Raw genomic sequence first — 26,640 nt, forward strand, 5'->3', positions numbered from 1 at the left:
ATCTCACTGACTTCTGTTTAGTGATGTTTTTTGGATCTGACTCCAAAGGCAAGGGAAACAAAAGCAAAAATAAACAAATGGGACTATATCAAACTAAAAAGCTTCTGCACAGCAAAGGAAATCATCATTAAAACAAAAAGGCAACCTACTGAATGGGAGAAGATATTTGCAAATCGTATATCCAATAAGGGGTTAATATCTAAACTACATAGAGAACTCATACAGCTCAACAACAAAAGAACAAACAGCCCTATTAAAAAATGGGGAAATGATCTGAATAGACAATTCACTAAAGAAGACATACAGATGGCCAAAAATCACATAAAAAGATGTTCAAGATCACTAATTACTAGAGAAATGCAAATGAAAACCATAATAACAGGTGTAACCACCTCACACCTATTAGAATGGCTTGAACAAAACGTTAAGAAATAACAAGTGTTGGAGAGGATATGGAGAAAAGGGAACCCTCACATACTGTTGGTGGGATTGTAAATTGGTGTAGCCACTATGGAAAACAGTACAGAGATTCCTCAAAAAGTTAAGAATAGAACTACCACATTATCCAGCTATTCCACTTCTCGGTATATATACAAAGAATATGAAAACACTAATTCAAAAAGATATATGGGGCTTCCCTGGTGGTGCAGTGGTTGAGAGTCTGCCTGCCAATGCAGGGGACATGGGTTCGAGCCCGGGTCTGGGCAGGTCCCACATGCCGTGGAGCAACTAGGCCCGTGAGCCACACTAAGAGCCTGCGCGTCTGGAGCTTGTGCTCTGCAACAAGAGAGGCTGCGACAGTGCCCGTGTACCGTGATGAAGCATGGCCCCCACTCACCGCAACTAGAGAAAGCCCTAGCATAGAAACGAAGACCCAACACAGACAAAAATAAATAAATAAATAATACAATTTGCTAAAAAAAAAAAAAAGTAGAGGAATTTAAAAACAAAAAGATATATGCACCATGTTCACTGGAACATTATTTATAATAGCCAAGACAGGGAAAAAAACTAAGTGTCCATCAATGGATGAATGGATAAAAAAGATGTGGCATATAGGTGTAGATAAAGGTATAGATACAGATCTAGAGATACAGATATACCCACAATGATACTATGCAGCTATATAAAAAGAATGAAATCTTGCCATCTGGGATGATATGGATGGAACTGAGAGTATTATGCTAAGTGAAATAAGTCAGAAGTAAAAAGACAAATACTGTATGATTTCATTCATATGTGGAATCTAAAACAAAACAAATAAATAAAACAAAAACAAACAGTTACAGGGAACAGATTGGTGGTTAACAGAAGGGAAGGGGGCTGGGGGATGGGTGCAAGGCATTAAAGGGGTCAATTGTATGGTGACAGATGTGACCATCTGGTGCGTGATCATTTTGTAGTATATACAGATCTCAAATTATAATGTACACTTGAAACTTATATAATTTTTTTAAATTCCCCAAATCATACATATTTCCACTGAAAACCAATTGAATTAAGTTGATGAAAAACGGTCAAATATCAGTAGTTTATATAGTTCAACTCTAATATAAGACAAGTTAAAAAAAAACTTAACTAAGGCGACCCTTTCATTAGTTTAGACAAAAATAAAATACAAATAGGAAGAGAATTTACAGGGGAACAGTTTTCCTGCAACACTTCTCAACAATCAAGAGACTGACTCTGTCAGTCAGCTCAACATGTAGTCAGTTTTTTATCCAAGATGACAATTCACTTCTATGACTTCATCTTCAGTTCTCCAGGCTATTAAGTTTTTCCCATCTCCGGCACAAACTTTATTTCGGTTTAACAATGTATTAACTATCTGTTTACTATGTGCAAAGCTATTTTCTAGGTGTTTGGTTTTCCTTACCCATCTCATTCTATGGTCTACTATTAAGTATTATCAAACTAAAAACATACTAAACAATGTACAAATGTCACTTGGCTCAAAGAATGTATTAAGTACACTTCCATTAAAAGCACTAGGAAAGGGCAAAAAGTTCTTCAGAGAATGAAAAATATACCTAACTTAAGTATATTAAATCAGAATCATAAAGTTTCATAAAAAATAATGCAGGTAATCTATTACAAGCAACAGATTTTAGAAGACAAACTATAACTTTCTCTTCAAGTACTGTATTCATTGCTGGAAAAATGTTAGGACATATTAATGAAAAAGCAATAGGACACCTAAACATTCATGAGTTTGTTTGCTTTATGTACTAAAAATGCTTCCTCATGGTCCACTATAGCCTTGCAACTCAAAGTGTGCCCAGGGTCCAGAAGCACCATCCTTACCTGGGAGCTTGTTAAAACTGTAGATTCTCAGATTCACCCCCCAACCTGCAGAATCAGAATCTGCATTTAAATATGATTCCAAGGTGATTCCTATGCACATTTAAGTTCAAGAAGCACTTTCTCTACAACATGGCTCTTAACTCAGGTCCTAAGGGCAACATGAGTTTCACAAATTCCCTGAAATTTCATGCAGAACTTTTTGTGAGTGAATATACATAGATTTTACTGGGTAAAGGCTCCATATTTTTTATCAAACTCTCACAGGAATATGACGATCTCCAAATAGATTAAGAACTACTAGATTCTATGGCACAGTTTAAAAGTCAAAATATTTCAAAAACTATTTGCGCTACTCTCAATGAGGTCTGTTGAAGAATGACAAGAATGAAGGTCAGAACGTCACAGTGGGTCACGGAAGACCTTATCTGAAGAATTTATTCACACCATGCAAGAACTATGCCAAGAAACCAGTTTGGAGACATCTAAATAAATAATTCTCTACATGAGGTTTGAGATTAAGAATGTGCACTTGAAGAAGATTCAAACTGAGAAGTAAATAAATATAAGGTAGGATTTTTTTTTTAAGATAGGATGCCATTAGATGACAGCAAAGTGCTGAATTCTTGTTGTAAGAGCTCAATCAGCAAATCTCTAATACAAATTCTGTTTGATTTGGGATACAGAACCATTTTAAAATGTTAACTTCCAAGTACATTCTTACAATATTTCCTTTATGAGGGATCGCAACACGTTTTACTAGTCGTACTTTCTTCATCCTCTTTGGACCTCAGAAGACAAAACAATGAAGAAATATGGCACAAAAATTAAAAAGGACTTGCCCAGGATCTTCAGGGAGCTAATGATAAACAGTAGCTCATATCCAGAAGGTTCTCACTAATATATGAGAACTGTGTACGTTTCATGCTTTCATCTTATCACATAACCATCTCTTTGGGGTGTGTATTATCCAGGGGCACAGACAATGTTTAACTTGTTTCCTTAAGCCATAATGCCTGATAGAATTTAATTTCCTTAATGGGCAACCAAAATGTAAGTTTAAAATGTTAACTGGATTTATCTTGATCCTGATATTTTATTGTACCATTACTGTAATTCTTCATCTGTGATAGGTCTAATCCCTGACAATCTGATCTCCAGGGTGGATCCATATCCAACCATACCAGTCATTCCAGGCAAGAGAGAATGCTAAAAAATATTCAGGGGATCAAGATTACCCTAAGATTGCAAAGTTAGACAGTGAAAAGTTTGGGGCTGTATTTTGGCATGGAGAGGAGAGTAAGAAGGTTAGTAAGCGCATAACAAAGAACAATGATGGAGAAGAAACACTGAACCCAGTTTTATCTGGAGAAATGAAACAATGAAAAGGAGACAAATACTTAAAGATGAAACAGGTTACTGAGAACAGGAGTAAATGGTTCCTTGCACATGTCAGTGAGCATTTGAAAAGTAAATAATATGATCATTAATGACAATTTTTACAGTAAAATAAAATAAAATGGCAAAACCAATATCTGAATGCAGTCTTTAAGTCTGCAAAGCTCATGCACCTAACCACTATACTCACAAAAAAACTAATCCAGTTTATGCAAATGATAAGTAGTTCAAAAATGTTTTAACTGGAAATCTCAAATGTCATAGTAGTTTTATTTTTAAAAACACATTAAACATATTTCCAACAACAAAGAAGGATATAAAAAAATGCACTAGTTAAGCCACTTAATCTTATTCTTTACCTGAAAGTGTCACAGAACTAAGAGGTTAGGGATATATCACAAAATTCCCAGATACCCTATAATCACTCATACATTTATTTCCTCCAGAAATATGTTCTCAACTTTCTGGGACCTTTTTACAATTTCAATCTGAACCATTTCTCAAGCCTAAGAAATCTCTGTTTACTCCTACTGTTTAAGGTAACATCTTTTATTTGTCTGAAGTAACTTTGTTCCAGCTTCAGTGGAGATCATCTATCAATAGATCTCTTTCTCTAAGTCAGGTAAACTCTACTCTTCCCTTAATGTAGTACCCAGTCAGTATACAATCAACAAACCCTGAAACTTAAAAAAAAAAAAAAATGGATGAGTATATTTAAAGTCTAAAGAATTAGAATCTAAGATATCTTAGTACATCTTCAGTTTCCTTAAATCAGGGAACATTTGTACTTAAAATGATATTTAATATCCAGAAGATATCACAGCTATGTTATATGGATAAATTCTTCATCACATCTCAAACATACCATATTGAAACGTAACAACAGGTTCACTTCCCCGGTTCAAATGTTAGTTACCTCTTCATCATCTTCCTCATCTTCAACATCCAGAATTCCTGAATCCTGTTCAGACTTGGGGCTAGTGCTTCCTATCTCTGTATCAAAAATTGTATATGCATCTTTCTTAGGTTTTCTCTTGCTACCTATTCTGGGTTGTTGCAAGATGATGTTATCCAGGTTTCTTTGTTGTTGGGCCTAGGATAGAAACACATACACGCAAATAAACAAAAAAAGAAACAAAAGAAACAGAACTTAATTAAGTATTCAAAGAACTTCTAATTTTGAACTAATTGGTGTCTTAAGAAAAATACAACAAAATCCCTTAATATATGAAGTTTTAGTGCCAGAAATAAAACCAAACATATTAATGTACAGGTTTTTAACCCTGGAGCTACCCATCTTTATTCATTTCCCCAGTTTCCATAGAAAAAAAGATAATCAGTCAATATTATCATGAGACTTTTCAAATACAAACACTAAGTCATCACAAAAAAGAAATCTACTGATCTGTACCTAAGTAGCCAAGAGATTAGTAAAAATGATTGAATATTTATCTCTTGAAAGATAAGTGCTATACTAGAACCACTGTGGTTGGGAGAAGAGGGACAGGAGCCTTTAAGCTTAGGGGACTCTTAGAAACACATATGTGGATACAAGAGACCAATAAATTTTAATCAGGATAATGAAATATTCATAATAGAGTAATCTGCAACTAACTAATTAAACAGGATGTCACGAGCTTAGTCTGTGGAAAACAGAGTTTTAAGCATTTCTTTTTCTAAACTTTTATAGAAAAGTATAATTCCCTCAACTTAACAAAATAGACTCAAATGATGGTGTGGTTTCCATAGATCCAAAGAGTTGGAAAGTGTGACTATACAGACCTCAACAAAAGAAGCTAAACCAAAGTATCAGAGCTGGAAGGGACCTTAGTTACCACTCAGGAAACAGGCTAGAAGACAAAGGATTTGTTTGAAGCTACAAGGCTAGTAAGTGATAAATCAGAAGCCCAAAGTGTGATCTCCTAAATTCCATATCAGTGATCTTCCCACTATACCAACAGTCCCTCAAAGCATGACGAAAATGTTTCCCCCAAAAAAAGAGTTCTGTGGTCAAATAAACGGGAAACACTGCATGTTATACAAGCCTTCTTGTAGATATACGATGCACATTAACAGAATAAAAACTGGGAGAAGTCCTATTTTAAGGAAACTTCTTTAATATGGTTTAACCCAGCACATTCCAAAAGTATTTCACAGTGGAACTTTCCTTTTTAGAAGAAATAATACTAATACTTAGTATCATCCGAAGATACAAAGCTTAAGAAATGTGACCTCCCAGAATACACATTGCTTAATCAATATATGATATTTCTACTCAGTGACAAGTAGAAATTAGTTCAGGAGAAAAATCAAAATCTCCAAATATTCTGAATGAGATTAAGGAATTCTAGATAAATATTCAGTATAAGGTGTTAGTCCAGGTACTGGTTAAATGAGACAATTATAACAAGACAGAGAAAAACTTGAACTATGTGAGCTAGTTTCTGCCAAGAAAATGAAAAGAATCTACATTCCAGAGATTTGTATCAATGGACTAACTTGTTTCTCTGTATAGTACTTGTTGATATTTTGGTTTGACTTACATAAAATACATGGCTTCAGTAACGAAACTGACAGAGAAGGTATCCAAGCACATTTATGTTTGTACACAAGACATACATACCCTCCAAGCATTTGAGACCCCAAATTAGATAGAACATTCTACTTCTCTCAAAAGTAAGAAGTTCTCCCCCACTTACTTCCAATGCAAACCACACAAAAAGGGATCCAGGACTCTAGAAATCTAAAGCTTTCAGATTTAAAAAAAACAAGCTCTCAACTAGAGAGTAATCACTTGTCTCTTTATCCTCTCTTTCAGTACAGCAAAACCAAAAGCTTTCATAAGTTGGTCTTATTTTATTGAATCCAAAGTTAAATATTTTTTCCTTCACAATCACTAAAATACTATCAGTGTACCAAAAGCAATCAAAAGGAGCCACACTTAAGTACTATCATTTATACTTGAAATGATACAAATCTGAAAGTATCCTATGGAAGTAATTTTAGATCATCTATGATTTGTTCTTTTTAGGTGTGTCTGGTTTACCAATCAATTTGATGGAGCGCAAAGCAGTTTAGGCCAAATCAGCAAATTAAAATAGCAACCCTATGCTAGAAATGAGAGCACGGCAAGTTTTATTCCAAGTCTCTATGAGAACCCGGGATCTCTGTCAAAATTATCAAGCCTTCTCCAGTCTATAAATGAGCAGTCAGGGCAGATCTGCCAAGAAAGAACTGGCCAAGTTGGAAATACTAAAACAGGTAGAACAACGAAATAAATACTCAGTTATTACCCATTAGGAAGCAAAGGAAAACTACCATCTATTCAAAATGTATACTATGGGACTGGCAGGAAGTGGAGAAGATTAAGCGTAGATATAAATATGTAAATATATGCAATATATATTAAAATTAACATGTGACTCTATAAAGCCCTTAAAAAAATAATAATAATAAAAGCTCTTCAGAGCTCTTTTCTAACATGCTAAGCCGCCTCACCAGGACCATTTATTCTGTCCCTCCAAAGACAACCTTGGAGCCAAAGAAGCAGCTACTGATTTCTGCTGCCTAGGTTGCAGTAGAGGTAAAAGGGTATCAAGCACACAAATAGACTTAAGAAAGCATTTAGGCTTTTTTTTTTCTTGGTTGTTCATTCTCTTTGTGAATAATCTTTACACATTTACCCACCTCTTCCTCAAGTTTCCTCACATGTGTTCTTCTCTGGTTTCCTAATATACAGAAATTAAGCAAGGTTTATTCCTCAGCCCCTACTCTTCTACCACTCTCCCAAGATCCAATAGCATATCTCTAGTTTCATATTACTACTGTGTGTTCTACCATCACTTCACTTCCAACATACCTAAAATGGAACTCATCACCTCCTCATTACAATTCCCATGCATATTGCAGCCAGGCTCTTCTTAAACCACATCATTCATCACACCAATTAAACATGAGGTAAACTGGGGGAAACAATTTGAACAAGTACAAATTCAAACTCCATAATCTTATCACTAAGACTCCACAATAATGGAAGCTGAACTTAATTTTCCAATGTATTATCCAATACTCTCCAACGTGAATCTTCTACTTGGATCAGAATCTACCTCATAATATACTAAAAATATTTCCACTACTGTATCTTTGCTTATGCCATTTCCCTTCTAGAAGACCTCTCCCTGCCTGTATCCAACCTTTCCTCCAAAACCCAAGTAAAATTATTCTTCCTTTAGGAAGCCTCCTCTCACTGTTCTAACTCACAGTGTTTTCTCTCTGTATCACTACTTTCAGTCAAACATGTATTGAATATCTACTTGGCACCAGATATTGCACTGAGTATACAAAGAATTTGGGTATACAAAGAATAAGATGGATTCTCTGACTCTTGAACCTCACATCATTCTATTGTAAGAAGTAGGTAAGCAATTGAGGGGCTGAAATTCAGTGCAAAGAGTATAAAGATAGAAATAAATACAGGTGCAGTGATTAGACAAAGGAGAAAGTAATCATATCTGCTTGTAGGGATGTAAGGAACTTCACAGAGGAAGAGGTAGCAAACTGTGCTCTTAAAAGATGAATATGGGGCTTCCCTGGTGGTGCAGTGGTTGAGGGTTCCCCTGCCGATGTGGGGGGGGCGCGGGTTTGTGCCCCGGTCTGGGGGGATCCCACGTGCCGCAGAGCGGCTCAGCCCGTGGGCCATGGCCGCTGGGCCTGCGCATCTGGAGCCTGTGCTCCGCAACGGGAGAGGCCGCAGCGGTGAGAGGCCTGCGCACCGAAAAAAAAAAAAAAGGTATGATTTTTCCAAAGGGAAGTACATAGAAGGGTAACCATTCCAGAAGAAAGAAACCAGATAAGACCACCACATGTGAAATAACATTATCCACACAAGGAAAAAATAATTTTGTATAAGAACATAGGTTATGAAGGACTAACAAGAGATAAAGTTGAAGATGCCATACAAAGCAGTTTCAAGGTTAGCTAGTAGGCAATGGAGAAACAACAGAAGAATGTGAGCAGGGGAAGAACAGGATCAGCTTTACAATTTAGGCAAATCCCCTAGGAGCGGAGGAACGGTCAACTAGGAGGAGATAAAAAATAGAAACAGGAAAACCAATATAGATCATGAAAGGAGTCCAAATAACAATGATGAGGACTTGAATTAAGGTAGCAGCAGCTACAGAAAAAGTAGAAGCAACAGAATTTACTGATTTAAATGTAGTACATGGAAGAGGGGAAGGAAATAAAAATAACTCCAAATATTCTGGTCTTTATGACTAGATGGTGGGATCATTCCAAACAATAGGAACCATGGAAATAATTAGTTGAAGGTAGAATAGAGAAGATGAGTTCAATAAACCTGTCAGATATCCAAGTAAAAAACAACAGTATGGCACTTCAGTGTATAACTCTTCTCTTCTTTAGGACAGGAAACATACTTCACCATTATGAGAATCCCACAAGCTCAGATACAGTGACACATACACAGTAAATTCAGATAAATGTTTACTATATAAAGGCAAAAGATAACAAAAGAAACTTATTTAAGAATGAGATCTGGCCCAATAAAAGAGAGGGATATCTGTAAAAGACATGATTTGGATATTCTCCTACCTATTAGAAGGTGGATGGGGGGGCAGGGGTGGCGACCCATAAGAATTACCTAACCTGAACTATTCACCTAAAAGTGTAGCTACTAAAACTTTTACAACTGTCATTACACATGCTATTAAATAAAGTTTTGTTGTGAACACAACTTCCAAGGTTCCTAGCAATAAGACTCAAAGAGTTAAAATTCTGTGAATCAAAAGCCAAAGGCTCCTTTCTTTATCAGCCCAATACTGACCTCTAGTGGACTACAAGAATACATAAAATTGAGCTTGAAAATCAGAAACAGGTTGAAAAGGGAGAGAGGTGTAGGCTTATAGGTTCAAGACCTGATATAATTAACTACATGGACTTCAATTACAGGGTGCTATACCAGAAAAGAAAAAAAGAAGAAGAAGAAAAAAAACCTTCTTGGAGTAAGACGGGTCTTTAAATCTAAGCTCTGCAACATATTAATTCCATAACCATGGACAGGTTCTTTTCAAACCAACATCCCATCTATTTTAAAAAAAAAAAAAAAGGTTAATAAAATGTACCTCAGAACTGTAACAAGGATTAAATGAGATAATACATGTAAATTATCTTGAATTAAAAGATAAGTCAAAAGAAAAAAAAAGACACTAAAAATTTAAGTTCCACCTGTTTTCCCTCTGAATATGAGATAGGAATCTTGTTTCACCATCTATTCTGGAAGAACTGAAGATCTAGCAATACTTAGATACATAATCATTAATGGCATCTAATACTGCTTCACATTGCCATTCTATTTTGTATTTGTGCTACATGCCAAGTATTAGATATCTGTACTGCACACCTCTTGTGCTCCACTTCAGATCCTCTCAGCCTCAGCTCTCATTCCACGTAGAACATCAGCAACCTGTCCTGGGCAGCCTTGGAAGTGTCATATAGTGTAAACTGAAACCAGCTCTAGCATTTACACCACACCTCTAGCTTCCTGCCCAGAGGTTTTTCAGACATCACAGTGTGGAATCCCACCAGAACTACTTAGCACTCATGATTCTCAACCCAGCAGTGAGGCAAACCTTGACCAAAGAACTGACAGATAAATGCTCCCCACTGCATCCCTCCCACGATGAGTTCCATATAGCTTCTTCATGGATTAAGGAACCAGACTGCCCTACAGTGTACCACTGTACTGACTCTACAATTTTTCTTTTCACTCCTCCTGACCCTTATGCTTGTATACACCACTCAAACACCAACTTCTCAGGTTTCTCCAAGGAAATCAAGGTTAAAATAATATCCCATACAAAAATACAATGAAGTAGGATTATGACCCCATATCTGAAGCCCAAAGGATGTCCATGAAAATAACTGGCAAGACCAAGATATAAAGACTCCAAAGCTACCCTCTTCAGTTCTCACCAATGAAAAGAACTACAAGACCTGTAATTTCAAAAAGGTTTCTTCATGGTTTAGCACTATCTCTGGCAACTAGTATTCTTTGGTGACTAGCTCCAATATCAGATCTTGTTCAAACAAAATAAAAACAAAACAAGGATAGTGAGTTAAAATGAAGGAAATAGAACATATCAAGACCATATCCAAAAAGTTATTTACATATTAGTGTACATAGGGGTGTATACATGCATTATATATGTGTATTTTGTGTAATATTTTAAAGGAGAGATAAACAAAGTTTTTCATACAACTTAATCAGGTTCCAAAGAATTTCCATCAGTAGAATGAGAAATTTAGGATTATGATATTCATAGAAATTTTTTTTAATGGAAAAAGGTGTTCACTATATTGCCTTCAACATTATAACTGAGATCCTTAGCTGTTTGAAAGTCTACAGTTCATATTTAAACCTATAGGGCTTCCCTGGGGGCGCAGTGGTTGAGAATCTGGCTGCTAATGCAAGGGACATGGGTTCGAGCCCTGGTCTGGGAGGATCCCACATGCCGCAGAGCAACTAGGCCCGTGAGCCACAACTACTGAGCCTGCGCGTCTGAAGCCTGTGCTCTGCAACAAGAAAGGCTGCGATAGTGAGAGGCCCGCGCACCGCGATGAGAGTGGCCCCTGCTTGCCACAACTTGAGAAAGCCCTGGCACAGAAACGAAGACCCAACACAGCTCTAAATAAATAAATAAATTTAAACCTATATTTCATAGAGGGGAAAAAGTCTTTGCACTAACAAAATTCATTTCAACAAGATGTACTAGACGTAGTGTATTACAATTTGTACAAAGCAATAGTAAAAGTTAAAAGAATTCTCTTGTGAATTAGGATAATCCCAGCTCTTTTTAAATACTATCTTTTTTTTTCGTCAACATATATACACCACAAGCACAATGTTAATTGAGTTAACTGTAAATAAATTACAAAATAAACATAAAGAAAAAACGGAAAAAAAATCTAAAATTTCCATTCAGTAATAATCAGTTACTTGATGAATTACAACCCAGCCTATTTTCTGTACATATATAAAGATTTCTCTTTTTGCTCATCTGTATTTTCTATTTATCTGCATAATTGCTAATACATTTATATTGGTATGCCAAAAAGTATCATACTTAAGTTTTTAAATCTGCTTTTTGCTCAAAAATATTTCGCAAATATCTTTCTCAACAAATAAAAATACTTACGATAATATTTGCATTGTACTACATTTCAAAGAATGGATATTTATTTGAATATATTCTACTATAGGACATTTATATTGCTTCTAATATTTTGCTATTTAATAACTGCTGCAAAGACTAACTCCAGAGCTAAAATCATGTGGATATCCTTAATTATTTTATTAGAGGAAGAAAACTACTCCCTCAAATGATTATTCATCCCAACTCAACTTTACAGTACAATTTATCTTTTCCCAATTTGTTTTATTTTAAATGTCTGCAAAATGAATATAATTTCATGGTTTAAAAAATCTAGTAATACTGAAAATATTGTAATAAAAAACAGTAGACTCCCTCTTATGCCTTTTTCAATCCCCAATCCTGCTCTGTAGAGTTAATATTTTTATACCCACATTTCTAATAATACCCTTAATTTCTGTTAAAAACTTAGATCATTTAAAAATATAGACTCCCTTACAGTACTGCTTCTTAAATTATATTCCCAACAAAGTATTTTAAGTAAAAGCAATAATCAATACTAATCATCATGTCATGTAACCAAACCATCTTACTACAGAGTCAAGTATATATGCAATGATTACATAGTTGATTATAGCTCCTTTCTGGTACAGCTTTTTGTTTTGCTTGGAGTTTCAAATTGCCTACATTTTCAAAAAATTCTCTAATATTCTAGCTACAACAATCTTGATTTTTTCCAAAAAGCTCATCATAATAGACATTCTATCCAAACCTTATTATTCCTAAAAGCATAACCTGGGGTGATCTGTCCTATAAGGGACTGTCCTATAAGTCCTATAGTAGTCTATATTCAATAAACATCCATTCTTTGAAATGTAGTACAATGCAAATATTATTGTTAAGTATTTTTATTTGTTGAGGAAAGATATTTGCGAAATATTTTTGAGCAAAAAAGCAGATTAAAAACTTAAGTATGGGGGCTTCCCTAGTGGCGCAGTGGTTGAGAGTCCGCCTGCCAATGCAGGGGACACAGGTTCGTGCCCTGGTCCGGGAGGATCCCACATGCCGCGGAGCAGCTAGGCCCGTGAGCCATGGCCACTGAGCCTGCGCGTCCGGAGGCTGTGCTCTGCAACACGAGAGGCCACAACAGTGAGAGAGGCCCGCATACCGCAAAAAAAAAAAAAAAAAACAACTTAAGTATGATACTTTTTGGCATACCAATATAAATGTATTAGCAATTATGCAGATAAATAGCCATTCTGGAGGGGACTTACTTTCATTTCAGTTTCAATAATTCCATACCTATATTTCACTTAATCCAGACTCTCATTTTGTTGGCACGCATCTTCAGATAATTCTTAAGAATTAAGAATTAAATTTCTTGAATTCTTCCATTCTAAAAATGACTTTAATCCTTCTCCAAATAAACTATAGAATTTAAGGTTGACAATAATTTTCCCTTAGGTTATTGAAGGCATTCCTCACGCTACTGTCCTGTATTACCCCCTATTGCTAGTGGAAAAAGCAATAATATATTGATCTTCATTCCTTTATATATTACTTTTTCTGTCTGGAAGCTTTTCAAACCTTTTACTGTATATGTTCTCAGGGGATGTACCTTGGTGTAGGTCTTTAACTTGTTCATTATACTCAGTAAGCAATACATGTGGAAGTCCTGAGATTTTCTTATATTAATGCTCTGATGATTTTCTTCCCTTGTCTAGAACTCCTAATTGATACTGAATTCTCATATAACTCCTCCTGATGATCTTTGGTTTTTCTAATTGAAGTATAGCTGATTTACAATGTTGTGTTAGTTTCTGGTGCACAGCAAAGCGATTCAGTTATACATATTTATATATATTTGTTTTCATATTCTTTTCCATTATGGTTTATTATAGGATATTGAATATATTTCCTTGTGCTATACAGTAGGACCTTGTTTATCTATTTTTTGTATAGTAGTTTGTATCTGTTAATCCCAAACTCCTAATTTTCCCTCCCCAATCCCCTTTCCCCTTTGCTAACCATAAGTTTGTTTTCAATGTCTGTGAGTCTCTTTCTGTTTCGTAAATAAGTTCATTTGTGCCATATTTTAGATTCCACATGTAAGTGATATTATACAGTATTTGTCTTTCTTTCTGACTTACTTCACTTAGTATGATAATCTCTAGGTCCATCCTGTTGCTGCAAATGGCATTATTTCATTCCTTTTTTATGGTTAAGTAGTATTTCATTGTGTATATATACCACATCTTCTTTATCCATTCATCTGTCGATGGACATTTACATTGCTTCCATGCCTTGGCTATTGTAAATAGTGCTGCTATGAACATTGAGGTGCATGTACCTTTTCAAAGTAGTTTTCGTCTTTTCCAGATATATGCCCAGGAGTGGGATTGCTGTACCATATGGCAACTCTACTTTTAGTTGTAGTTTTGCTGCATTTCTCTAATCATTAGCAATGCTGAGCATCTTTTCATGTGCCTAGTGGCCATCTATATGTCTTCTTTGGAGAAATGGCTATTTAGGTCTTCTGCCCATTATTTGATTGGGTTGTTTGTTTTTTTGTTATTGAGTTGTATGAGCTGTTTGTATATATGGAAAATTAACCCTTTGCCAGTTGCATCATGTGCAAACATCGTCTCCTAGTCCATAGGATTTTTTTGTTTTGTTTATGGTTTCCTTTGCTGTGCAAAAGCCTATAAGTTTGATAAGGTCCCGTTTGTTTATTTTTGCTTTTATTTCTATTGCCTTGGGAGACTGACCTAAGAAAACATTGGTACACCTCCTGATGATCTTTGTAATATTTTTCTATAACAAACTAAATTTTTAATTTTTGAGGATACCAATGAATTTTTCTGACATATTATTTTGTTTTCTGCATTATTTGCTCCATCTAGGTACTTTTTATTGTTGTTACTTCTTTTCTCATATTGGTATTTTTATCTCTCTCTTTCCAGTTGGATATTTTCCTCAAATATCTATTGATCCTTGGCCAATTATTCATATTTAATAATAAATCGCTTAAGAGTTTACAGGAAGGTCTATGGGCATAGGAAGATTTGTCAAGTAGCAAGCTTCACTTTAGGGAATTCTACAAAGGAAATCAACTCTTTGATGGGGAAATCCAAATGGCACTTTGTGGCAGTCCTTTATTAATTTCTCTAGAAAAGAATTTTCCAGTCCCCCACTTAAGAATATAAGTACAAATATTCCACGCAAGGGAAAGGAGAAGTAGAGGAATTAACTGCTTTATACCCACATCATCTATAATAATTCACACCTCCAAAGATTCAGCTTGTCTGGAGTTGTCTGTATTGAACTGTTTCCTCCGTTCCACATGAACCTGTTTATACTTTCAGTTGTGGCTTAATACACCCTGCTATATATAGTGGTAACTATGTATATTTACCACTCTTCCTTCCACTTTCTTTTTTTACCTTCCAGCTATATTACAGACATGTAATTAATACAGAAGGTAACATTAAACAACATGCTGACTTGACACACGTATATATTGCAAAATGACTACCAGAGTAAGTTACCTTATATCTCTATCCCCTCGTATAATTATCGTTTTTGTATGTGATAACATTTATGACCTACTCTCTTAACAACTTTCAAGTGTATAATAAAGTATTGTTAATTATAGCGACTATGCTGCATATTAGATCTTCAAAACTTACTCATCTTATAGCTGTAAGTTCATATCCTTTGACCAACATTTCCTTATTTCCCCCACCTCCCAGTCCCTGGCAACCACCATTCTACTCTATTTCTATGAGTTTGGGTTTATCGATTCAACATCTAAGAGACACCACGCAGTTTTTGTCTTTCTCTGTCTGACTTACTTAACTTAGCATAATGTCCTCAAGGTCATTCCATGTTTTGCAAAAGGCAGGATTTCCTTGTGTCATGGCTGAAACGTAGATATATAGATATATACATATAGGTATATATAGATATAAATTCTTTATCTGGTTATCTGTCAATGAACACTTAGGCTGTTTCTGTATCTTGGCTACTGCGAATAAAGCCTCCAGCTTTGTTCTTTCTTAGAATCACTTTTCTATCCAGGGTTTTTTTTGGTTCCATACAGATTTTAGAATGTTTTTTTCCTATTTTTTGGAAAAATGCCATTGGAAATTTGATAGGAATTTCATATAATCTGTAGGTCACTTTGGGTATTATAGACATTTTAACAATATTAATTCTTCTGATCCATAAACATGGGATATCTTTCCATTTATTTGTGCTTCTTCAATTTCTTTCATCAATGTCTTATAATTTTCAGTGTACAGATATCTCACCTCCTTGGATACATTTATTCCAAAGTATGTTTTTATGTCTGATGCTATTATAAGTGAGATTGTTTTATTTCTTTTACAGATAGTTCACTGTTAGTGTATAGAAATGCAACTGATTTTGTGTATTGGTTTTGTCTCCTGCAACATTACTGAATTTATTTATTAGTTCCGGTTTTTTTATGGAGTCTTTAGGATTTTCTACATATATGATCATATCATCTGTAAATAGAGAATATTTTACTTATTCTCTTTCAATTTGGATACCTTTTATTTCTTTTTCTTGAATAATTTCTCTTGCTAGGATTTCCATTACTCAGTTGAATAGGAGTGGTGAGAGTGGGTACTCCTGTCTTCTTCCAGATCTTTGTGGGAAAGATTTCAGCCTTCCCCACTGAGTATGATGTTAGCTGGGGATTTGTCATATATGGACTCTATTATGTTGAGATATACTTATTCTATTCTAATTTGCTGAGAGTTTTACTGATGAAAAGATGATAAATTTTGTTAAATGCTTTTTCAGCATCTATTGAGATGACCATATAATTGTATCTTTTCTTCTACTAATGTGGTATAGCACATTAATTGATTTGCGTATGTTGAACCATTCTTGCATCCCAGGAATAAATCACACTTGATCATGATGCATGATACTATTAATATACGGTTGATTTCTTCTTGCTCGTACTTTGTTGACAGTTGTTGCACCTCTATTTACCAGGAATACTGGCCTGTAGCTCTCTTTTCTAGTAGTGCCCTTAACTGGCTTTGGTATCAGGGTAAGACTCACCTTGTAAATTAAATTTGGGAGTGTTCCCTCCTCTTCAATTTTTAGAGGAATTTGAGAAGAACTGATGTTAATTCTTCTCTAGATGTTTGGTGAAATCATCCAGTCCGGGGGTTTTCTTTGTTGGGAGGTTTTTGACTGTTTCAATCTCTTTACTCATAAATGATCCTTTCAAATTTCCTATTTCTTCCTGATTCATTATGGCTAGGTTGTCCAGGAGTGTGTTGTTTACTTTCCACACATTTATGAATTTTCTAGTTTTCCATCTGTTACTGACTTCTAGTTTCATACCATTGTGACCGGAAAACATATTTAATATGATCTCAATCTTCTTACATTTGCTAAGGCTTCTTTTGTGAACTAATGTATAATCTACCCTGGAGAATGTTCTGTGTACACTTGAGAAGAATGTGTATTCTGCCACTGTTGGGTGGAATAATCTGCATATGTTTTTTTAAGTCCATTTGGTCTAAGGTTTAGTTCAAGTCCTGTGGTTCCTTACTGATTTTCTGTCTAGATGATCTATTCATTGTTGAAAGTGGGGTATTTAAGTCCCCTGTTATTACTGTATTGTTGTCTATTTCTCCCTTCAGAGCTGTGAGCATTGTTTAACATATTTAGGTTCTCTGATATCAGATGCACCTCCACTCTCTTTCTGTCAAAGATTTATTATGCCCTCTTCATTCTCATTATGAATTAATGAAGACAGTAAATATCAGCAGAGAAATAAAAACTATGTAGAACAACCAAATGTAGATTCTAGAACTAAAAACTATACTACCTGAAATAAAGAATTCATCATTTAATGCACTTAACAGTCAAATAGAGATAACAAAGGAAAAGAGTCAGTGAACTTGAAGATATATGAACAGAAATTATCCAGTAGGAAAAAATCAGATTAAAAAAACAAACAAACATGAAAACAGAGCCTGAGGAATATGGGGGATAATATCAAAAAGTCTAACCTAAGTAGAACTAGAGTCCTAGAAAAAAGGAGAAATAACATAGTGAAGAAAAATATCTGAAAGAACAATGGGTGAAAATTTCTCACATTTTATAAAAGACATAAAGTACCAGAGTCAAGAAGCTCAGTGAATCCCAATGTGAATATCATAGTCAAACTATTGAAAATCAAAGATCAAGAGAAAAATTTGAAAGCCATGGGGGAAAGAAAAACACCCATTATATACTGTGGAAAAACAATACAAATGACTATTGATCTCTCATCAGAAACTACAGAGGCCAGAAAGCAATAGAAATGAAAACAAAATTGAAAAATTATCGACCTAGAATTGTAAATCCAGCAAATATCCTTCAGAAATTGTTATGTGCTGAACTGTGTCCCCTAAAAAGAAATGCTGAAGTTCTAAACATCTTAGAATTTGACGTTATTTGGAAACAGGGTCACTGCAGATGTATTCAAGATCAAGTTATACTGCGGCAGGCTGAGCCTTTAACCCAATATGATTGGTGCCCTTATAAGAAGAGGAGAAGACATACAGGAGAACATCAGGTGATAACGGAGCCACATATACTGAAGTGCTGCAACTGCAAGCCAAGGAATGCTAAGATTGCTGGCAAAACACCAGAATAAAGGAAGACACAAGGAAGGATTCTCTCCTGCAGGTTTCAGAGGGCACATGACCCTGCTGACACTTTGATTTTGAACTTGTAGCCTCCAGACCTGTGAGATAGATTTTTTTTTTTTTTTATTAAGCCACCCAGTTTGTGGTGCTTTGTTATGGCAGCCCTAGAAAACTAATACGGGAATGAAAGCAAGAGGAAAACATTTTCAGATAAAAGAAAACTAAGGGAATTTAAGACCAACACACCTGCACTATAAAAGTGCTAAAGGAAGTTCTTCAGGCTGAAGGGAAATGATTCCAGATGGAAACTCAGATTCTCAAGAATGAATGAATAAATGAATGAATGGCATCGAAAATGGAAAATAGTTTAGCAATTATAAAAGAAGAAAAGAGAAGCTGCTTTTTTAATACAGAGTGATCAAGAAGAGTATCTTTCATAAAGTGGCAGTTGTGTTTCAGACATTAGTGTTTATTTAGTTAATACTGGTAGAGGTTTAAGAGACATACATGTAGTTAATATTTTAATCCTGAATTCTTACACAGATTTTATACTATTGTAAACATTATAATATATTCTAATATCTGGAAGGACAATATCTACCATGTTAATAATATTTTAAGAACCCCTTAGTCATTTTCAAATACAACATTCTTTTAGAACGCCAATAACCTAAGACAGGAGCATTATGGTAGGCTTGCTAAATGTCTAGCACACTAAAAGATCACTCGAAATCATATATGCATCATTCTAAGATAGGCTGGTCAATGGATAAAGTAAATTTCAAGATAATCTTTAACATTATTTTTGAAAATAGCATTAACTTTTCTCCACAATTTTTTACCACATATCCGTTTGAGTTTTACATCCTTTACCAATGTCAATTTTTAGGTGATTATAAAAATGACCCCCAAATATCAAAAATATAAGTAAAGTTGGGAAGAAAAATAATCTAGGGTAGGAAGTAGTACTAGCTTCTTAGTATTTTATTAACCTAGTCTCCCAAAAAAGGTAAGTCATATATAAGCAAGGTTTCCTCCAAGGACCACCCCATCTCAATTGAAAAGGGCCAGAAATAGTTCTAATTTAAACTACTGGTTCAGTCCATTTTTCAACTGAACCAATAGTTTCAATTATAACTATGGTATCAACAAAGATGCCAATTTTCCATCTGACTTCTAGACTTTCATTACAACAAAGAATAATATTATACCAAAAAAGCATTACTTTTATGGAACCTATTTTTGGTTCAGAAGACAACTGCTAAAATTGGGGGAGAAAATTATAGGCATATATCCCTCTACACCTATTCTGTGGTCAATTTTAACAATTCACATAACTTATAAATAACTCCTCTCAGTCAACCCAAACTAAAGGAGATCTAAAAAGTAAACACCTAATAAATATATTACAGGGAGCCCAACCTGGCAGCATATGAAGATCCTGAACTCACCTCCTCCCGTGGACACACCAAATCTTCAGCTACATATGGATCATTTCCCTATGAAAAAGATCCGAAAATGAGATGAACTTTTTCTCCACAATAAAGGATAGAAGAACCACATCAAGATGGATAGCAAAGGCAGAGACATGGTCTTGGCAAAAACCACAGCTCAGTGCAGCAACACACAAGATGAAGGGATCTCACCAGTCCAGTGCTTCTCCTGGAGGAGGAAGGGGTTGGTGCCCCACATCAAGCACCTTAATCCCTGGGATCTGCACCAGAGAGACAATCACTAAAAACATCTTGCTTAGAAAACCAAAGGGACACAAAGTGCTGTAGGGAACCAAGATTCCCGTTTTAAAGGGCTAGCAGATGGGCTTACTCACCAAAGACCCAGCAAAAAAACAGCACTTTGAAAAGCACCTGGACTATATGTGAAGGATACTCATTTACTAATCTAAAAGCACCTGCAGGAGGGGCAGGAGATGCTTGAAACTCTCTCTCTGGAATTAAAGGAACTGGTAGATGCCATTATTGTATTCTCCACCTACCCTGCTAGCAGAGGCAGGCAAGTTTGGACAGCAGCACCTTCCCACCACCTTGCTAAGACAGGCAGGGGCAAGCGGTCACAGCACTTATTTTGTTGCCTTCCTGAAGCTGAAAAGCATGGGCAGTTGTAGCACACCCCTACTCCCTGGCTCGGATGGGACAGTAGAAGCAATTGTGGCATTCTCCCACTCCTGGCCTAAAACTGGCACACATCCACAGACAAGGCATTCTCCCACAGCACTGCAGAAACATATGCAAGTACCACACAGTCAAGATATTTTCTCACTGCTTTTCTGAAGCTGGTTAGCATGACTCAGCCCTTTTAGCTATTAGCTGCCTTTGCTAAAGCCAGCGGGTGCATGCAATCCACACAGGGGACACTACTTGATTACCTGACCTTGGTGGCCAAAGAGACTTGAGCTACAGAGCTCCACAGAACAGTAACAATCAGAAAGACAGTTCTTGGCAGGTCACCACTCTCAGGACACTACACAGACAGCAAACTGAAATACAACTCCAGTCTTCCTGTGAAAAAGGTCTATTTACTTAGACTGGAGCTTCAGTCTGAGGGACAAGTTTCAGATTTCACATACATCCAGGGATAAGAAGGCACTCCCAGGTAATGTAAGCAGAAAGACACCAGCCCTGGGCATCCCTCTGGCCATGATACAGCTCAACAAGACCTCCAAGAAAGGAGATTATAAACTCATCTTGGAGCCCTAAATTTTGCAACTGTCACCCAGGGGACACATTCCAGATCTCTTGGACTGGTGGCCAGCAGGGATTACGATTCTGGTCCCAAAGGAATGTATACATTTGCATACTTTAAAAGCTGCTGCCTGAAGATTTGGTTGCCAATCAGCCTGAAAATAGGTGCTAAGTGATATTCCTCCCCTGGGCACACACTTACAGGCCTTGGTACACTCTCATCAATGAGGACACATCAAGAATAAATCAGGCAGTTCAGACAACTGCAAAGGTTTGAAAGACAACGAACAGCTAAGGCAAGGTTGAACAAGAAGGTTCATCACATCCACAAGTCCACACCTTCAAGACTGAGAGAGTTATCTGTTTCACCTAATATAAAGAAACAAATACAGAGAGTCAGGCAAAATGAGGATGCAGAGAAATATGCTCCAAATGAAAGAACAAGACAAAAACCTCAGGAGAAAAACTTTAATGATACAGAAGTAATCTACCTGAAAAATAATTCAAAGTAATGGTCATAGACATGCTCACCTAACTCAAGAGAAGAATGGATGAACACAGTGAGAACTTCAAACAAGGAGACAGTAAATATAGGAAAGTGCCAAACAGAAGTCACAGAGCTGGAGTACAATAAATGAACTGAAAATTACACTAAAGGGGTTCAACGGCAGACTAGATGAAATAGAAGAACAGATCAGTGAACTGGAAGACAAAGCAATGGAACTCACACAGAAAGAACAGTAAGATGAAAAAAAAAATGTTTTTAAGAAAAATAAGGGAACTGTGGAACATGATCAAGTAAAATAACATAGGCAATATAGATGTCCCAGAAAAACAAGAGAAAGAGCAAGGACAAAACTATTTGAAAAAGTAATGGCTGAACCCTTCCCTAACTTAGGGAAGGAAACAGACATCCAAGTCCAGGAAGCCCAGCGAATTCCAATAAGATAAACCCAAAGAGATCCAACCAAAACATATTATAATAAAAATGTCAAAAGTTAAGACCATCAGCAGATTTCTGAGAATAAACTTTGCAGGCCAAAAGTGAGTGGCACGACATATTCAAAGTGCTGAAATGAAAAAACTTACAACCAAGAATACTCTATCTGGCAAGGTTATTATTCAGAAATGGAGAAAAGATGAAGAGTTTTCCAGATAAGCAAAAGCTAAAAGAGGCCTCTACTAAACCAGCCTTATAAGAAATGTTATATGTCACTTCTCTAAGCTGAAAAAAAAGGCACTAATTAATATCGAGAAAACTTATGAAAGTAAAAACCTCGGGGGAAAGGGTAAATATATAAGACGGTAGACCAACCATTCATAAAGCTACCATGAAGCTTAAAAGATAAAAGAAGTAAAATTAGCTAAAAATACATTAATGTGTTAAGGGAACACAAAATAAAAAGATGTAAAATGTGACATCAAAAACATAAAATGTGGTGGAGGGTAGTAAAAATTGTAGAATTGTGGAATGTACTCAAACGTAAGTTGCTATCAACTTAAAATAGGCTGTTATATACATAGGATATACATGTGAACCTTATGATAACTACAAAGAAAAAACTTATAGTAAATATACAAATAAAAATGAGAGAGAGAGAGGAGTCAAGATGGTTGTGTGGGAAGACCTGGAGTTAGTGTCTCCCCACAACTAGAGCGCCTGCCAGCTACTGGTGGAGGACTCTAACCCCCAAGGAGATGGGAGGATCCCCCCCGCCAAGTGAACCAGTAGGATGAAGAGGGACCGATGGAGGAGGACAAGTGGAGGCCAGACAAGATTGGTGCCCCTGAGGCCGGGGGAGAACAGGAGAGGCAGGGGAGATCAGGAGAGGCAGGTGGGAGGAACTCTCCGGAAAGAGCGGGAGAGGAGCAGAGGGCGATCACCTGTCCCACAGGGGCCAGGAGGCCTGATGAGCTCCCAAGCCAGTCCCCACCCCCCAACAAAGCCCTATCCAGGCTACATGGGTCCTGGGGGCATAGGAGGGAGTTCAGGGAGATCAGGAGTGGCAGGTGGAAGGGGCCATCCAGGAGGAGCGGGAGAGGAGCGGAGGGCAATTACCCTGCTCACTGGGGCCTGGGGAGCCTGCTGAGCTCCCAGGCTGGTCCCCTGCAATCCAAAGCTCCCTCCAGGCCATGTGGATCCTGGGGGCATAACAGGGAGGCTGGGGAGATCAGGAGAGGCAGGCAGGAGGGGCCCTCCCAGATGCCAGGCCAGAGAAGCAAGGAGAGGAAAAGAGGAGGTTTGCCCTGCCCACTCAAGCCCAGAAAGCCTGCTGGCTCACAGGAGAGGTCCCATATCCTCTGAGATGGGGGCGGGGAGGCAGGGGGGGAAGGGGGGAGAGCATGTGTGGGCCCCTTCTGTTCCTTGAGCCTAAGCCCCACCCCCCACAGCCCCCAGAGCCTTTTCCAGCCCTGTGGGTCCTGAGCATTGGCCCCACCCACCACCCAAACCTTGCCCTTGTTTAGGCCCCCACTCTCCACAGCCAAGGCTTTTCCCCCACCTCCTTTTCTTTTTTTTTCTTTTTCCCTCCTCCTCTTTTTTACTATTGTGGTACGGATGTACCTTCTGGTTGTTGATTCATCTATATTTTTATTTTTATATTCTTGCTAACATATCTGTTATTTTCCTACTCTAATTTTATTTTTTACTTTGTTATTGTTTTTTTTCTTTTTTTTGCCACCCCATGCGGCTTGTGGGATCTTGATTTGCAAGCATGAGGTCGAGCGGAAGCTCCTGCAGTGGGAGCTCCGAGTCCAAACCACTGGACTAACAGAGAACCTCAGACCCCAGGGAATAGTCATTAGAGTAAGGTCTCACAGAGTTCCTCATCTCAGCACCAAGACCCAGCTCTACCCAATAGCCTACAAACTCCAGTGTTGGAAGCCTCAGGCCAAACAAACAGTACAACAGGAACACAATCCCAATCAAAAAAAAAAAAAAAAAAAAAAGGCACAGATGAAGGAGCAAGGTAAAAACCTACAAGACCAAATAAATGGAAAGGAAATAAGCAATCTACCTGAAAAAGAATTCAGAGTAATGACAGTAAAGATGATCCAGAATCTCGGAAACAGAATGGAAGCACGGGTGAAGAAAATAGAAGAAATGTTTAACAAAGATCTAGAAGAACTAAAGAACAAACAGAGGGCTTCCCTGGTGGTACAGTGGTTGAGAGTCGGCCTGCCGATGCAGGGGACGCGGGTTCGTGCCCTGGTCTGGGAAGATCCCACATGCCGCAGAGTGGCTGGGCCCATGAGCCATGGCCGCTGAGACTACACGTCCAGAGCCTGTGCTCCACAATGGGAGAGGCCACGGTGGTGGGAGGCCCATGTACCACAAAAAAAAAAAAAAAAAAAAAAAAAAGAAAAGAGAAATGAACAACACAATAACTGAAATGAAAAATACACTAGAAGGAATCAATAACAAAATAATGGAAGCAGAAGAACGAATAAGTGAGCTGGAAGACAAAATGGTGGAAATAACTGCCGAGGAGCAGAATAAAGGAAAAAAAATGAAAAGAATTGAAGACAATCTCAGAGACCTCTGGGACAACATGAAACGCACCAACATTTGAATTATAGGGGTCCCAGAAGAAGAAGAGAAAAAGAAAGGGTCTGAGCAAATATATAAATTATAGTGGAAAACTACCCTAACATGGGAAAGGAAATAGTCACCCAAGTCCAGGAAGCACAGAGAGTCCCGTACAGGATAAACCCTAGGAAAAACATACCAAGACACATATTAATCAAACTAATAAAAATTAAATTCAAAGAAAAAGCATTAAAAGCAGCAAAGGAAAAACAAAAAATAACATACAAAGATGTACCCATAAGATTATCAGCTGATTTCTCAGTGGAACATCTGCAGACTAGAAGGGAGTGGCAGGATATACTTAAACTGATGAAAGAGAAAAACCTACAACCAAGATTACTCTACCCACCAAGTATCTCGTTCAGATTCGATGGAGAAGTCAAAAGCTGTTCAGACAAACAAAAGCTAAGGGAATTCAGCACCACCAAACCGGCTTTACAACAAATGGTAAAGAAACTTCTCTAGGGGAGAAACACTAGAGAAGAAAAAACACAAGAGAAGAAAAGGAACTACAAAAACAAACTGAAAACAATTAAGAAAATGGTAATAGGAACAACATATTGATAACCTTGAATGTAAATGGTCTAAATGCCGCAACTGAAAGACACAAACTCACTGAATGGATACAAAAACAAGACCCATATATATGCTATCTACAAGAGACACACTTCAGACCTAGGGACACATGCTGACTGAAAGTGAAGGGATGGAAAAATATATTCCATGCAAATGGAAATCAAAAGAAGGCTGGAGGGCTTCCCTGGTGGCGCAGTGGTTGAGAGTCCGCCTACCGATGCAGGGGACACGGGTTTGTGCCCCAGTCTGGGAAGATCCCACGTGCCGTGGAGTGGCTGGGCCCGTGAGCCATGGCCACTGAGCCTGCGTGTCCGGAGCCTGTGCTCCGCAACGGGAGAGGCCACAACAGTGAGAGGCCCACATACCGCGAAAAAAAAAAAAAAAGAAAGCTGGAGTAGCAATACTCGTATCAGATAAAATAGACTTTAAAATAAAGACTGTTACGAGAGATAAGAAGGGACACTACATAATGATCAAAGGATCAATCAAAGAAGAAGATATAACAATTACAAATGTTTCTGCACCCAACATAGGAGCATCTCAATACATAAGGCAAATGCTAATAACCATGAAAAGAGAAACTGACAGTAAGACTATAATAGTAGGTGACTTTAACACCCCACTTATAACAATGGACAGATCATCCAAACAGAAAATAAATAAGGAAACACAAGCTTTAAATGACACAATAGACCAGATAGTTCTAACTGCTATTTACAGAACATTCCACACTAAAGTGGCAGAATATACTTTCTTTTCAAGTGCACATGGAACATTCTCCAGGACAGATCACATCTTGGGTCACAAATCAAGCCTCGAAAAATTTAAGAAAATTGAAATCATATCAAGCATCTCTTCTGACCACAACACTATGAGACTGGAAATCAATTACAGGAAAAAAACTGTAAAAAACACAAACACATGGAAGCTAAACAGTGCGCTACTAAAATAACCAAGAGATCACTGAAGAAATCAAAGAGAAATAAAAATATACATAGAAACAAATGACAATGAAAACACCGATGGGATGCAGCAAAAGCAGTTATAAGATGGAAGTTTATAGCAATTCAATCTCACCTCTAGAAACAAGAAAAATCTCAAATAAACAATCTAATCCTACACTTAAAACAACCAGAGAGAGAACAAAGAAAACCCAAAGTCAGCAGAAGGAAAGAAATCATAAAGATCAGAGCAGAAATAAATAAAACAGAAACAAAGAAAACAATAGC

The 26,640-nt window shown here is 37.0% G+C and overlaps 1 protein-coding gene across 6 annotated transcripts in view; it reads right to left on the reverse strand.

Moving 5' to 3' along the window:
• EXOC6B (exocyst complex component 6B) overlaps positions 1 to 26,640 on the reverse strand; it is a 729,400-nt gene that overhangs the window by 441,389 nt on the left and 261,371 nt on the right. For 4 of the 6 annotated variants that reach the window (XR_004352738.1, XM_032652455.1, XM_032652456.1 and 1 more), the window contains exon 7: positions 4,616 to 4,792. The exons of 1 other annotated variant lie outside the window; for it this stretch is intronic. Coding sequence is in view for 4 of the 5 variants with exons in the window: in XM_032652455.1 (XP_032508346.1) it covers positions 4,616 to 4,792 (177 nt within the window). In the remaining variant the exon portion in view is untranslated. Of the gene's footprint in view, positions 1 to 4,615; positions 4,793 to 19,998; positions 20,047 to 26,640 lie in introns of all 6 variants that reach the window. One more of the 6 variants, XM_032652454.1, reaches the window with a different exon arrangement.

This window comes from Phocoena sinus, chromosome 13 (genome assembly GCF_008692025.1).
Source record: "Phocoena sinus isolate mPhoSin1 chromosome 13, mPhoSin1.pri, whole genome shotgun sequence".
Taxonomy (NCBI): domain Eukaryota; kingdom Metazoa; phylum Chordata; class Mammalia; order Artiodactyla; family Phocoenidae; genus Phocoena; species Phocoena sinus.